Consider the following 16,577-nt stretch of genomic DNA (forward strand, 5'->3'; position numbering starts at 1 on the left):
TCTAACTTATGTCTGCCTATAGGGGCAGTCTTTGAACTGAACAGATTCACTCAGACCTGACAGAAAAACAACTTCCTATGTAGCACAGCATGAGTGGCCTGCTTCTTGCTAGGGTTTTACATGAACTCTTTTTATAGTGGAAATAGATGAAAATGTTCCACAGAAAACGGTTAGTGTTTATTAGGTAAGGGTCCACATTTATGAGCTAATGCCCCATTCTTGGAATCTAACTAGGTAGGAGAGTGATCTGTGGTGGCTGTAAAATTGTAATAATAGCCAAATTTGGTATACAAAATCACCATGACCTCAGAGGTAATTGCAAATGATTTACTACAAATCAATATATAACCTTCACAATACACAAATTTATTCAGACATCTCTATTTGTATTTATGTGCTATATGTATCCATATGAAGTACAACAGGATGCTCTACAGCTGGTATTTGCTGGCTTGTTTCTTATGCCGATTGCACTGTCAGTGTCTAAAGGAAATCGGGCAATGTTTGGTAAATCTCTTCTAAAACAAGGCAGTTTTCATCAAGTTTGTGAAATGTAATTTTATTAATAGAAGGGCATGTCTTACCAGACAAACTATCCCCAAATAAATAAAGTTTCAGCATCATTAAAAGCACACAAACACACAACTTTACAGAGTACTATACAAAGTCGATTTTGATGATGTTCTTACTTGCATTGACTAAAAATCTGAGAAAGACTGTAATCAACCTCTAAATGATTCCGCATAAAGAGGAAAAGTAGAGCACAGTTATTTCATAGAAGGTTTCAGAGTGAGAGTCTGAGTGCTTTAAAAGATATCAGATAGATCACAAATTAAATCACACTGTTAACATTACAGCATGGAACTGCAGTTAATCAAAAACAAAAGTTAAAATGGCTGACAAAGGCTGCATATGTTCTTTTCCAACATAACACTACTTTCTATTTTTGGCATGAATTGATAACTTTTTCCATGAGTAGGAAAATGTGCTCTGCAAACTCTCGGAGGGCACCACGGCCTCCATTGCTTTTGCAAATATATCCAACAGCCTTCTGGGCAGCGGCACAGGCGTCAGCAGGAACGCCGCTGAGGCCCACTTTCTTCAAGCACTCCTCATCAGACACTTCATTTCCTATCAAGGTGAAGAAAAACTGGTTGAATATTTAGAGAGATAAGGAATATTCTTTCTAAATAATGCAAAGAGCAGTCAATAAACAGTTCTGGCAACTTCAGACACTGTATATAAGAAAGCTACAGATTAGATGGAACAAAATGAGTTAAAGTATTTCTATGTATAGTAAATACTTGAGGTCTAGTGTTTTTTCTTAAGCAATTCAACATAAATGCTTATCTATTAGAGAAGAATGGAGTATCCTCTCTGTGTGCCATGCTTATTACAGGTACTAGAAATTCTACATACAAATTATATTATTTAAACATTTTTATGAAGGAAAATTTCCAATAAGCAAGAACCCCAAATTTATGTGGAATAATTATTGTTTTGCCATATTTATCAATATTTTTATCCATTCCCTGCCAAGTTTTTTGAAGGAAAGGGAGAAGGAATTCCCAGACAACATACTTAAGCCGTGAACACTTCACCATTTCCCTATAATAAATACATTTTTAAGAAAGCGATACAATATCATCCAACTAACAAAATCAACAGTAATTCCTCACTATCATCTAATAACCTAGTACATGCTCAAATATCCTCAGCTGTCTCAAAATTGTCTTTTTATAATTGATTTATTTGAATCAGAAATCAAAGAAGGTCCATATATTGCATTTTGTTGATATACATCTTAAGTCTCCCTTTAACAGTTCTGATTTGTATGCTGCCTGATAAATAATTATAACACTGACCTAACTATATCCCTCTCCCTGCCTTGCTTTTACTCTCTCTACCTCCCTCTCTTATCTTTCCTTTGATTGGATAAATTTCAGAAACTCCCAGGACCTAACAGTCACCATTCTGAATACAACTATTACTATAATATAGACCAAATACTACTAATAAAATGTTGGTTAAGACTATTTATTTTAAATTTGTTCTACATGTATCTACTGAAATTTTTAATTATTAAATGTATGGAACTTTGAATTGTTTTCAGTGAAAGATAATAAATATTAAAGTATCTCTTTGCATAATCATGGCTTTCCATTATTATGGCTGAAAAGAAGGATACCAACCAAGATATGCCACTTCTTTCCAGCACAGGCCCATTTCTTTTCTCCATTCATCTACAACTGCAAGCTTATCTGGCACATTGACTTCCATTTTGCAATCCAGTTTTAAGGAGGAGAGGGTCTGCTTTGAACAGGCCCTTTCTGAGATTAACCTCACCTAAAAAATAAAAGGGCAAAGTGAGAAAACAGACCTCACTCACAATAAAATAATACCTTTTAAATAATACAAATCACCAGTGAGTAGTCCTTTGAAGGACTAATTAAGAAAAATCAACTAACTTATTTTAAAATGATGAAGCTTTAGCAGATTTTATTTCTAGTAGTCCAATAAAGGTGAAAGACTGTTTTCCACAGTGAAAAGTAATCTATCTACAGGTAAAAAAATAAAACATACATTGTCTGTTAGCAATCTAAGATTCCCCTATAATTCTTTTTATTGAAAGGAAACTCTATAAATTGTCTTTCGACCTGCTCAGGAACACGTATTTAAGATCTCTAATGAACCATAATAAATCATCTTAAACTTCATTTTTGAAAATACAAATAAGTATTGTTACTTTGAATTAAAATATTCAATTATAAGAATCAGTTCAGTTCAGTCACTCAGTCATGTCTGACTCTTTACAACCCCATGGACTGCAGCACGCCAGGCCTCCCTGTCCATCACCAAATCCCTGAATTTACTCAAGCTAGTGTCCATTGAGTCGGTGATGCCATCCAACCATCTCATCCTCTGTCATCCCTGTCTCCTCCCACCTTCAATCCTTCTCAGCATCAGGGTCTTTTCCAATGAGTCAACTCTTCGCATCAGGTAGCCAAAGTACTGGAGTTTCAGCTTCAGCATCAGTCCTTCCAATGAATATTCAGGACTGATTTCCTTTAGGATGGACTGGTTGGATCTCCTTGCAGTCCAAGGGATCACAAGAATAAGCTACATTTTTAAAAAAATCCATCTGACATTTGCTTTCTTCCAAATGCTGATACCTATTTTCTATGAAATCTTTCTGGTTGCAAGATCCTATGGGAAATATTAGGTAGCAACTATTTAAAATAATATGTTTACATTCATTAAATAAACAAGAAATCTATTTGTTGATAGATTCCTAATTCTACTCACTTAAAAGTAAAAACGGCATAATTTTCTAGGCATGTCAAGGCTAAATTTGAGACACTTAATTGATAATACTAAAAATGTAAATCTCCTGTTTCGGTCACATTGACCCTATATCACAATCTTGAAAAACATTGCTATGTTCAGGGGGCACATACCTCAATACCACTTTTCTTTAATAAACTTATCCCAATAGCATCTTTTATATCATAAGATATTATTTCTTTTTGGTCTCCTGATACATAAATGTGGCCATTGGTGAGACATCCATCAATATTGCAAACAAAAAGTTTTATCTCCTTCAGTTTCTCTTTGCCAAAATAACCGTATCTAAAAGAAACCAAAACAGACCTTTGAATCCAAGTGTGAAACTAATCACTCTCTCTCATCTGGCTAACACCAATAAACTTGATAATTCATTCCCATCCAATTATTCAAACAGTACCTTTTCAAGTTACTTCACACACACTTCAGCTTATAGTACAAGAACTTTAAGTGTGGTCCAACCAAACTGTGGTTCTGAAGTTACTGAATAAGCCATCTATAGGCATATTTTATGTATATGTCTTCCTCACACAAGCAAAACGATTCTAAGATGTTGGGAGGATCAGAAATCTGTGTCTAAAAGTGAATTTAAATGGATCTACTAAAAATAATTTGTTATGATCTAGTGCAAAGGCTATGAGGTCTTGTTTTCACCTTAATACTCTTTGTTCTGCAATAGGCCAATCAATGTCCACATCGATGTCCACGCTGTGCTCAGCTCTCATCTCGTAGTACGCCATCTTCCCACCCTAAACATATTACGAGTGCCATGAGGACTGCTGTCAACACGCATTCATGCTTATCAACAGATTTATTAAAATACAAAACAATGAATTCAGTGCTACAGAACTAAGAAAAATGAACAACCCAGCAATATCAGACATACAACAAGTAATTTCTTTTGGAGGGGAGAGTTCAATATATTCCAATCATGTAAAACAAGTAAATTTAACCCTTTTCAAATTCTACCTATACAGTGCAAGTTCCCATTTTTCAGAATTCTACTTTGACATTGAAGAAGAGTAGAAATAATACATATCCTCCAGGGTTCTGACCACAAGGAATTTTCTGAGAATCCCTAGTTGTATTCCCTTTGTCTGGAAGTCTCTCCCATCATCCAAAAGCAGTAGTAGAAGTATTTTTGGAACTTCTGTTCCTATTTGCAACAGGGGTCAGACTGGGGAGGAAAAGGAACTGTAATATCTATTGCACAGAACTGATCTCTGAGGTACAGACAGGAGTCAACAGTAATTGAATGGATCACACGTGGGCAAAAGAACGAACAAGGAGTGTCATGATCCTGGGGTACGCATTGGGCAAGAGGGTTGAGGCGCTTCTTATGATTGTTATCATTGCAAACTCAAGATCAATTACTGGAAATTTACATTTTTCACAGTTGTCAGTCTCTTTACAAATCTTGTTACAATGAGGAACTTCTATTTTTCGCCACACTTAGGAAAGGGTCAAATTACAGTCATCCTTAACAAAGAGCATAGGGAGAGTTGTACCTATAGATGTCAAATCTAATTTTCCTGAATACTCAAATTTAACTGAACAGCTAGTCTACGGTATGCCTACTGACCAGAAGACTGGCAAATTTCTTCCCCTTAGAGAATGAGTCACGTTAGAATTTTTACTATAAACAGTAGAGTTTTGGAGTTTTAAAATGCTATTTTTTGAGTAACATAAGGATCTGAATTAAAATCCTAACAATGCCTTTTACAACTTGTTTTTGCTTTGAGCCAATGACTTCATTTTTCAGAGCTGCCATTTCCTCCTCTGAAACAAAACTAGGAACATGCACTTTATTTCATTATATGAGATAACCTATGTAGTATTTCATATAATCAACAGTAGGTGCTGAATCAACAATACCTATAACTAAAACGAACAAACAGTATATAACCATGTAAGCTCGAAAGCTGAGAGAGACATCCAACCCACTTACTGTAAAAGGAGAGCACTTATTATAAAAGGAGAACACTAAGGTTCGGAACAGATAAAATAATATATTCAAGGTTAAAAAGTTCCAGATAGAGATATTACTGTAATCTAGCTTTCCTGATGCCTAGGTTGGTTTTACCTCTACTATACTGCTGCATTTTTTTCTGTGTGTCTCTTTTAGAAGCAGTAAAGATTATTCAACTGTACAACCACAACTTGGCAATAATACAACCACGGATTAAAAACAGAGTTTTGAATGAAATAATATGAATACCACAACATATGTAGAATATTCAATAGTTGATTTATCTTAATGTTATAACTGTAGCAGAATCCCTCACATATTCACTGAATGTATCCCAGATCAGTTCAGGGTAAGCGTGCCAGATAAATACCTTGGATGATAAATCTTGTCAGTTACTCCTTTTCCTCTAGGGGTTGATACTTTCCTTTATGAACTGTGCTGTACTTTTTTCTTAGAACTCAAAGTACATACACAAAAGGGTTTAAAAGATTTTTTGCAAATCAAGAGCACAAACCTGTAAGTAACCCATCTCTATCAAATGTCTTTTAGCAAAATAAAATGAGCCATTTTCATATAATTCTCCATCCCAGTCTTGTCGGCGAGGTCGTTTAGCTGGATTCAAATTCAGAGGCTCAGTCATTTCACGAACTAAAGGCAAAAAGCTACAATAAGTCCCAGGTGCTCTGAACACTGAAACAGTTCATTCAGTAATTCTTTTTAAAAATCAAACAAAAATAAACTCAGAATGTAGAATATTTCTATTTATAAATAAATAACTTAGAAGATTTTTTTAAAGGAACACAACCTCTGATAACAACTCTCAGATGATGTCATTTCAGTTCAGTTCAGTCGCTCAGTCGTGTCCGACTCTCTGAGACCCCATGAATCACAGCACGCCAGGCCTCCCTATCACCAACTCCTGGAGTTCACTCAAACTCATGTCCAATGTATCTGATAATAATTCTGATAAATAATTCTGATGATTTATCTTTGCTCTTCAATAGTAATAAGAGGAAAATAAAGTATCTTATGAAAAAATCCTGAATAATTAAGATTTTAAGGGATTCATACAAATATAACGCCTTGGAAGGACATAAATATCAACCTTAGTTGCCAAAGAACTGAACTTGTCATAAAATACTATATTCAATGTTTGAGCCCTTTAAATCTATGTGCTTCTATAGAAATACAATGTGTGTGTTATTTATCTAATGTGGTTGAGAAACTACATTTATGGAATTACTGAAAAATGACTATTTCCTCATTAAATTATTGAAACTTACATATTGATGGGAAATGCTTATATAATGTATGATACATTCTTACCAGTAATTTAAAAAATACTAATATAAAATATATATAACAATAAATTATGTTATTATTATCATTAGTAATAATGATATTTAGTGGTGGTGGTTTAGTTGCTAAGTCCTGTCTGACTCTTGCAACCCCATGGACTGCAGCCTGCCAGGCTCCTCTGTCCATGGGATTCTCCAGGCAAGAATACTGGAGTGGGTTGCCATTTCCTTCTCCAGGGGATCTTCCTGACCCAGGAATTGAACCTGGGTCTCCTGCATAGAAGGCAGATTCTTTACCAACTGAGCTACAAGGGAAGCCCCTTAATATTTAGTGAATAAGTTCAAAATATTATATATATAAAACAACAAATTTGCTACAGAGAAGATACTCAATAATTGTTTATTGAATGAAATCAATAAACTAGTCATTGATATATTTTATTAATTTTGATGACATTCAAATTTAGAGACTGAAAATCATTTTCTGCTTATAACTTTATCTTCTTAATTGTTCTTTTGTGGACCTTCTCCATTTTTACTGCATCTTCCTTACTATCTCCTTTAAATCAAACATAGGTTAGAGACAATTGGCCCAGTTTTCCTACATTCTACAAATGTTAGAACTGAACAGAAATCATACTGCCTGTCTTCAGGTATATTTCATTTGCCTATCTGTTAGTAATTATATTCTTTGTGACACATTTTGCTAGTTTGTCTGGAGAGAAGTAAGGCTCTAACTAAACATTACAGTACTCTTTTGGTATAAGAAGTTGTGAACTTTGAGAAGCAATTCTACAGATTCATTCTTGAGGTTCTCCAGAACTTTTTGGTGGAAGACTTCTATTCCCACCATCCTATATGATTCATAGGTAGAACAACACAAAAGTATCTGCTCTAGAAAAATGGCCTCAAAATACAAATAGAGTGTTAAAATAATCCTTTGTAAAAAGAAAGAGAATTTGGTTTCCATTGTTTTGTCTCAACAATCACAAGATTTAGAACTGACTATAAATGCTATTATCTACTACAGTGATAAAAATCCCACGTTCTATTTTACTGCTCCCTTTTTAACTCTCCCATTCCTAAGGAGTATTTACATAAGAAAAATTAATTCTCCATAAGATGAGCTAAAATAAAAATCAGTACAACAGATTACCTCCTTTCTGAATTTCACCCCATCGAAACTGATGCCGTCTCACAACAGAGAAAACAGAATCGTATCCTTCTTCTCGAATCATTTCTGCAACTTTCTGAAGATCAGTAGGATGTAAACATGGAGAAGTAGCTTGAATATTTCCTACAATGTCAACCTCTTAAAAAGACAAGACAAATGAAAAGAACATCAAAATGAAGTTCTTTGCAAGCAAGTAATACTAAAATCTAAATTCAAATGTTAAACAAGTCTTGTGAAATGAGTAACAAGTTGGAAATGACAAAAAAATTTTGAATAAACTATTAGTCAAATTCATACCATTGTGATAATTAAGAAATTCTATGATGGCATCTAGTGAGGTAGAACTGTCTTTTGAAGCTTCAGAACTTCTTCGATGAACTTGTGCACCAAACTGTTTGGCCACATTCTCAATTTCATCATGGTCTGTTGAAACCCATACACTGTACAGATATTAAAAAAAAAAAGCCAAATCACTAAAAAAAAAAAAAATTAAAGATAAAAAGGAGCTCTGCAACCCCCAAAATACAGCTTATATAATGTTAGAATAGTTTTTGTACCATCAAAATAATGTTAGATTCAAAACAATATAAAATTTAAAGAAAAATAGTTTTCTACGGAAACCATATTTTTAAATGCTTGAATTATAAATGTGGTTCCAGATGTAATATTTATATTTATATTATAACATTTATATACATATTGTTTACACAGCCCTAGAAATCACTGCAGATGCTGATTGCAGCCATGAAATTAAAAGACGCTTGCTCCTTGGAAGGAAAGTTATGACCAACCTTGATAGTATATTAAAAAGCAGAGACATTACTTTGCCAACCAAGGTCCGTCTAGTCAAGGCTATGGTTTTTCCCGTGGTCATGTATGGATGTGAGAGTTGGACTGTGAAGAAGGCTGATCGCCGAAGAATCGATGCTTTTGAACTGTGGTGTTGGAGAAGACTCTTGAGAGTCCCTTATACTGCAAGGAGATCCAACCAGTCCATTCTAGAGGAGATCAATCCTGGATGTTCATTGGAGGGACTGATGCTAAAGCTGAAACTGCAATACTTTGGCCACCTCATGCGACGGGTTGACTCACTGGAAAAGACTCTGATGCTGGGAAAGGTTGGGGGCGGGAGGAGAAGGGGACGACGGAGAATGAGACGGCTGGATGGCATCACCGACTCTGTGGACATGGGTTTGAGTGTACTCCGGGAGTTGGTGATGGACAGGAAGGCCTGGCGTTCTGTGATTCATGGGGTCGCGGAGAGTCGGACACGACTGAGCGACTGAACTGAACTGAGAAATCATTTTATAAAATTAGAAAAAATTTAAAAAAAAATTAGAAAAAATTGATATTTTTAAGGCTAATGGTTTATTAAAAATACTAGTAACACTGGAAGTTCAAATCTAAAGGAAATAAAGATACTTTTCTCCCATCAAAATCCAAAACGTTGTATAGTTAATATGCCTACTGAGAAAAAAAATGGATGTGGCTTAGCCAAATCACAAGGCTAAGTTTCAAGCTTAGTAAAGACTTATATGCCCAAAACAGTCAGACAAGCCAACTCTTTTTTGGGTGGGACGGAGGCAACTAACAATGGGTACATAAATATCTGAACACAGAATCAATTGGGTGAAGTCACCAATAACAATCAAAGTCGTGGAGAACATGACTTGACTGGCTCAGGATAGCTTAGTGTAACAGCTCTATTAACCACACCTTACGTAGCTGACCTTTTGCACTTTATAAGATGATGACTCACAGTAAAATATAAAACATTATTTGGGGGATGCATACTACTCTCTCCTGAAGTTTTCCTAACCTTTATAAATTTCCATTGCTAGAAACAGAATGTTTTACTCTAGCCACAATGCTTTTAGACTGACATTTCACAAAGACATCCGAATGACTTCTTTGGTATATGCACATACAGCTGATCCTTAACCAACACAGGTTTGAACTAATAAATGTATGGGAAAATTTAAGGAGATCTGCAACAGTGTGAACAAAACTGCAAACTGTGTAGCCTAGTACTATCAGAAAAAATAAAGTTAGGTATGCCAGGAATACATAAAACATATGTAGATAATGGCTTTCCCGAGTGGCTCAGATAGTAAAGAATGTGCCCACAACGCAGGAGACCTGGGTTTGATCCCTGGGTCAGGAAGATCCCCTGAAGTAGGAAATGGCAATCCACTCTAGTATGCTTGACTAGAGAATTCTGTGAACAGAAGAGCCTGGCAGGCTACAGTCCATGGGGTCACAAAGAGTAGACATGACTGAGTCTTTCAGTTTACTTTAGTTTCATGTAGATAATACATGATAATACAACACTTTCGCTGTACTTTCATGTAGATAATAGTCTACCCTCACATAGGTATAAGATGAATGATACTTAATATAAAGTTAATAATGTTTCACTTTCAGCTTTTAAAAAATGGAACAATGCTTCTGACACTGTATTATGAGTATGACTGTAATACTGCACACCATAAAATTTTTATGATTCATTCATTAGTGTGTGTGGGCTAGGCTACCATGAAGCAATCATAATGATTAAAATAGACCAACATTACTGTTGTTTGTGAGGTTTTGGTGGCTCAGATGATAAAGCGTCTGCCTACAATGTGAGAGACCTGGGTTTGATCCCTGGGTCGAGAACATCCCCCTAGAGAAGTAAATGGCAACCCACTCCAGTACTCTTGTATGGAGAATCCCATGGATGGAGGAGCCTGGTGGGCTACAGTCCATGGGGTCACAAAGAGTCGGACACAACTGAGCGACTTCACTTCATTTCACTTTTCACTGTTGTTTAGTTGCCAAGTCCTGTCCAACTCTTTGTGACCCCATGGACTGTCGCCTGCCAGACAACTCTGTCCATGGGATTTCCCAGGCAAGAATATTGGAGTGGGTTGCCGTTTCCTTCTCCAAGGGATCTTTCTGACCCAGGGACCAAACCCTAGTCTCCAGCATTAGCAGCTGGGTTCTTTACCAATGAGCCACCAGGGAAGCCCTAGACTACCACCACAAAGCAATCATATAGCTGTTCTTTGTTATCAATGCCTGACTCATTATACCTGTAGATAAATATGAATTTCTTTTTCACAATATCTTTTTATTTTTGATGTTCAGTGTTAGTAATATATATAACATTTACAGTGTTTTGTATAATATTGATGTAGGTGCTGATAGATGATCCATCTTGTAAATAATGTAAAATTATGATTATCAATATAGCTAAGTACTGTTAATGTACTTTGTCTTCCTTATGATTTCCTTGATAACATTTTGTTTTCTTTAGCTTACTTTACTGTAACATACTATATAATAAATACATAAAATGTGTTAATAAATAATCAAAATAAATAAAACTAAATAAAGCATAATGTGTCTCAGCTATAGAGGACTAGTGGTTACCAGTGGGAGAGGGAAAGGAGGAGGGCCAATACAGGGGTAGGGAGAAAAAAATGAGATTACATGAAATTATGTGTGCAAAACTTTTGAAAACTGTAAAGCATTACAGAATTTAAAGAATTTTTCATTCAATTAAAAAAATAAATTTAAAAAGTCTGATGCTCAGTTGTGTCTGACTCTTTTAGCCTGCCAGTCTCCTCTATCCGTGGAATTCTCCAGGAAAGGATACTGGAGTGGGTAGCCATTCCCTTTTCCAGGGAATATTCCCTTCTCCAGGGGATCTTCCCAACCCTGGGATCAAACCTGTGTCTCCTGCATTGCTGGCTGATTCTTTATCATCTGAGCCACCAGGGAAGCCCTAAATTAAAAAAAAAATGTGTTTATGATATTAGGAAGGCTTTGGTCAACAGTAGGCTACTAGTAGTTAAGTTCTGGGGGATCAAAAGCTGATCTGGGACTTCTGACTGCCCAGGCTGAGGAGGGGAGTTGGCACCCCAATCCTCATATTGTTCAAGGGTCAACTGTATTTCTTTCACCCTTTTCATTCAACATCTACTGCATGAAAGAGAAACTGCATGTTTCAAACATCTATGCTCAACTGTCAAGAGTCAAAAGAAAGAAACGAAAGAAAAGTTTCTAACAGCTCCAGATTTAAGAGATTCCCTTTACTATTGGCAGAAGGAAGATTTAAATCCAGAGATAAAGTAAACAAACCCCCACCCTGCCCCCTATTTTTTTTCAGAGGAAGCCTAATAAACAAGATGAGCCACTGGCTAGAGGTCAAGTGTGTCATATCTACTCGTGTCATTCTGCAAAAGGCAGAACACAGAAGCCCTCACTTCCCTCCATTGCAAAATATGAAATAGTTTGGGGATAAGTTTTTTACTGGAAAATGTCACAAAGGTATACAACAAACTGAAGTACCAATGAAAACTCCGTAAATTTTTTAAAGAGAGGAAAAAAGGAGGATGGTGATGGTAATAAAGTAAAAAGTAAACAGTAAAAGAGACCAGTCTTTTGACGTCTAGTTAAATCACTAACTGAAATAAATTACTGAAGCCATTTACTTTAATATCCTGATCTTTACTGTAATAAACACTCAACACCTCAGGATTCAGTGATCTTTTGGAAATGCTTAAACGGTAAATAAGAATAGAGGTCCCTATGTTTCTTCTTTCATTATTCATTCCTTCCTTCTTTCATGAAATGGAAATGACTCTTGACTGCGTAGTCTGTTTCAGGCCCTTCTCTGGACACCAGGGATACAAAATCCATTGACACGAGAAATTCTCAACCTATTAGTAGAAATAGAGAATGGCCAGGAAGCAATAACTGACCTTTCTATAATGCTTTACTTTTTACAAAGTATTTTTAGAGAGCCTGCTACATAACAGGTGCTCAATATATACTTGGTGTATGAATGAAACAGGAAATGGTTAAGAGCATGGACTCTGAAGGAAGGGCTTCGAGTCTTGGCTCTATCACAAGCTAGTTATATGACCCAAGGCCAAATCTCCCAAAGCCTAAATTTTCACTAAAACAGAGGTGACAATGACAGCAATTACCAAATATGGTTGTTATGACAAATCAATATAAACCACAATATAGAATAAATGTTTAGAGTTGACTCACTGGAAAAGACTCTGATGCTGGAAAGGTTGGGGGCGGGAGGAGAAGGGGACGACAGAGAATGAGATGGCTGGATGGCATCACCAACTCTGTGGACATGAGTTTGAGTGTACTCTGGGAGTTGGTGATGGACAGGGAGGCCTGGCGTGCTGTGATTCATGGGGTCGCGGAGAGTCGGACATGACTGAGCGACTGAACTGAACTGAACTGAAGTAATAGCTATTGAAAATAATAAGAATGGTGATAAAGGAACAGTTGACAGTCTCATTTAATCCTCATACTAGTTCTGATTGAAGGAAAACTGAAGTTTTGCTTTCAGACCTTCAAAGGTCCAAACTAATTTATATGTATTATGTAAGGCAATGGCACTATGAATATGAAAATAGCATCTTACATGTACACTTAAAAAACAATGATCATCACTTATTACATCATCATAAGGAAGTCAATCATTTCCACTCAGCTAAGGGGCACCATTACATTAGCAAGCCCAAGAGAAAAGGATGAGCAAATGAACAAAGAGGCCTTTTTAATAAAATTTAAAATCAAGTATGAAGTAAACATCAAAGTGGAATGCCAATGGCTTTAGCCTCAAATGAAGTCATACTACATCTAACAGGATGAACAGGAGTATCAACCACGATCCCTATAACAGACACTGCAAATCAAAAATTGCCATTTCAAGGACAACACAGCCCAGGCCTTTCATTAATCATAAATCCACACCCTAAAAGTGAAACCAACACTTACATTTAGTTTTCACAAGTATATTAGGCAACATGTAAAAAAATCGATGCACTCTAAGATTTACTTACACAGCATTCAACCACTGTTGAAAACCAAGCTCTTACAAACTCAACTCTCACAATGACTTTTTACTAAATTAAAATAATATCTCAGCATTTTTTCTTGACTGTTAACTATGTAAGTTAATGGGCAATGTTAGCAACCTTGAAAGTATTGTTAGCTTTGAGTCTAAGCAGGCTAAAACTCAATTAAGTCAAAATGATTTTGGACAAAGTAATCTCCAGGCCTGAAAAACAAATCGGGTGAGCTACAGTTTTCTCCAATTCCCTCACAGGGTAGACAGATTTTTTTTTTTTTAAGAAAGTAGAAGGTGAGAAGCAAGAAGGCTGCTCCCAACTGACAGCAGCTTCAGAACAAGTCAATTAAATTCTAACCTACCCCTTTGGGGTGGTAGATTGACCTCAAAGGGAAGAGAATGAATGGATAATTACAAGCTTCCTAAATGAACTGTTGAAGGAGGGTGTATAGGGGCTATCTGCCAGAAAGAAGGTAAATCCTCCTGGCAGCATTAAGCACTCCTTTTATGGGGCTGGAATCATCCTAAGAACAAGGCCTTTAAGCCGTTAGAAACCATGATGGAGTTTGGTTGACCACAGAGGCTTGGACAGAGTTGTTATGTGTAGAAAGTTTTGTAGTTTTCAGCAAAACCACCCCCATACCATAAAAGGGAGAGCCTTAGAGGAACCAAGAAATAGAGGATTATGGTGATCAAATGGACCATCCCCTTTCTTTTTCTTAAAAATATGAATTACTACCTGATACAGTACACTATATATTAACTATCTTCTCCTTATTATAATGCCTGTTCCGTCTGTGGATGGACCCTACTGCTAAACTCATGGTTAAGGACCCATAACAGTGCCTGTCACATAGTAGGTAGTCAATAAATATTTGCAGAATGAATCATTGTTGCTCTTGAATTTGTATCTCAAACATGCCCTACCTTTTTTTAGGTTAAGCCAGTTTGAAAAGGGTTTCCTGACATGCAATCGGAGTTGTAAAGGAGTTCTGTTCTCAATCTATTAAGAATGTGATTTTGATCTCTGGTTTATGTCACAAAAATAGGGTTTTACTACATCTCTACTAACTTGGATGCACCTTCTCTCGGTCCTTTTTTGTTTTCCAGTGCGTACCTTTTGTGAGGTAAACACGTCCCAAAGTCTGTGAGTTTCACAGGGAAAGACCCATGTCACATTCATCTTGTAATCCCCTTGGATGTGTATGGCAGACTCAGTGTTTACCGAACTGAACCACATCCCCAAGTCTTTCCCTATCTTTCCTCTGCACACTTCCTGTTACATTACTGTTATTAATATCTTCTGTGTGCAGGTTCCTATTCACCCAGCACCACCCAAGACTTCCTTTGGACAAAAACATCAAGAAAATTAGTAAATTTATACTATTTTGGTATCTCCTTTGTAAACACGTTCGGTTAAATGAAAATCATTTATCCACATATTAAGTATGTTATTAATATGCTCCAGAGACAGCCATCTCTTTAAAAACCAAAACTCGAAAATCAAAAGGTGAAGATAATTTACTTTTCACGGGGAACAAATACAAGCACAATTAGGTTGAAATTACCATGTGTAAATTCATTCTTGGCACAGAATGCCTCCTCCCTTTTATGAATGACATAACTCCTGGCTAACATGGCATATGGCCATGTCTCTTAAATGATGCACAATTAAAACCGTCCTTACGGCAAACGAGGTTCCAAAGGTATGATCAAATCATTTAGAACCATTTTATCAAACAGCCCCGCGGTGCGCTTTTCCACTGTCTCGCACCCAGGTACAAATGTGGGCAGCTTTCTAGATTGTGCTGACTCACAACAGGCAGATAGCTTAGAGTATTTTCCAAAGGACAGGAAAGGATCTCCAAGCTGAGCTGGAAATGAGAAAAGCCCTGACACCCCACTCCATTCATGAACCTGACGCCTCCTTAATCGATCAGCACCAGGTGGGTAGCAGACGCTGAGCAACAGGGGAAAGCTAGTGGCCTCCGTCTAAAGGAGTTATCGCCGATGTTTCACAAGTGTGGCCTCCTTGCGTTTACCCTGTGAAGTCGACCTGGGCAGCGCAGACTTTTGAGAAGAGGAAATCTCCCCTTTTACGGGTGTCATTCTCAAGGGCTGGGGCAGGAACAGTCCCAAGTTCATGGCTACTAGCAATTACGGAACAAGGAAGGAACTGGAGCCCCGCCTCCCCCGCGGGCAGCCGGGGCCCAGGCACTCCGGATCTCGTGCACCCCTTCCGGGGGCCGCTGCCCCCGGAGCCCCGGCCCCTCCGGCGGCCGGCTCTCCCCTCTCGACCCCCGCCCAGGCCGCGCCGCCCACTCTCGCACATGCGCACCTCTGGAAGACCCCCGAGTCCAGGGCCGCACGCAGGACCCAGCCAATGAGCGGGACCCCGGCCAGGTGCTTAATGTTCTTCAGGGGGATGCCCTTGCTGCCGCCCCGGGCCAGGATGAGGGCCGCCATGTGCGGGGGCTTCTCCACCCCTCGGCCCTGGCCGCCGCGGGAGTTGCGCTGTAGCTTCGGCGGCCGGCCCCGAGAGGGTCGCCCCCGCGGGTTGGAGACGGAGGTGGCGGCCCCCTTCTCCACCGAGTCCATCTTCCTCCCACGCCTTCTCCCCAGCTTCTCCACATCCGGGAGCTCTTGTCTCGCCACCTCAGCTCGGCGCCGCCCGATCTCCCCGCCCGACTGCCCGCGGGGGTGGCTGTTCCCGGCCCCGCCCACCTCCGATCCTGCACCCTCGCGGGGCAGGCCGGGAGTTGTAGTCCGCTGGTCACTCGCAGGGCCAGTAGGCTCCGCCTGCGCGACCCCCAAGCCAAAGTCCGGCACCGAGAGCCCCGTCCTGACTGGAAGGAAGTGCAGCTTCTGCGGAGCTTGATATTGTATGGAGATTAATAAAATAGGTAACAAGGACAACAAATAGTTCTT

At 38.2% G+C, this 16,577-nt stretch overlaps 1 protein-coding gene across 1 annotated transcript; it reads right to left on the bottom strand.

The window, feature by feature from the left end:
- Positions 1 to 347: 347 nt before the first annotated feature.
- On the bottom strand, positions 348 to 16,340 carry CMAS (cytidine monophosphate N-acetylneuraminic acid synthetase). Its single transcript, XM_055395572.2, has 8 exons — positions 15,988 to 16,340; positions 8,084 to 8,226; positions 7,769 to 7,924; positions 5,829 to 5,962; positions 4,000 to 4,094; positions 3,459 to 3,630; positions 2,193 to 2,346; positions 348 to 1,131 (listed from the first exon to the last, which is right to left on the bottom strand). Exons 1-8 carry the CDS (start codon positions 16,245 to 16,247, stop codon positions 941 to 943), a joined length of 1,305 nt encoding a protein of 434 aa, XP_055251547.2. The 5' UTR covers positions 16,248 to 16,340; the 3' UTR covers positions 348 to 940.
- Between the last annotated feature and the right edge of the window lie 237 nt (positions 16,341 to 16,577).

Source organism: Moschus berezovskii, chromosome 6, assembly GCF_049115385.1.
Source record: "Moschus berezovskii isolate FMDL1 chromosome 6, NW_MosBer_1.0, whole genome shotgun sequence".
Classification (NCBI taxonomy): domain Eukaryota; kingdom Metazoa; phylum Chordata; class Mammalia; order Artiodactyla; family Moschidae; genus Moschus; species Moschus berezovskii.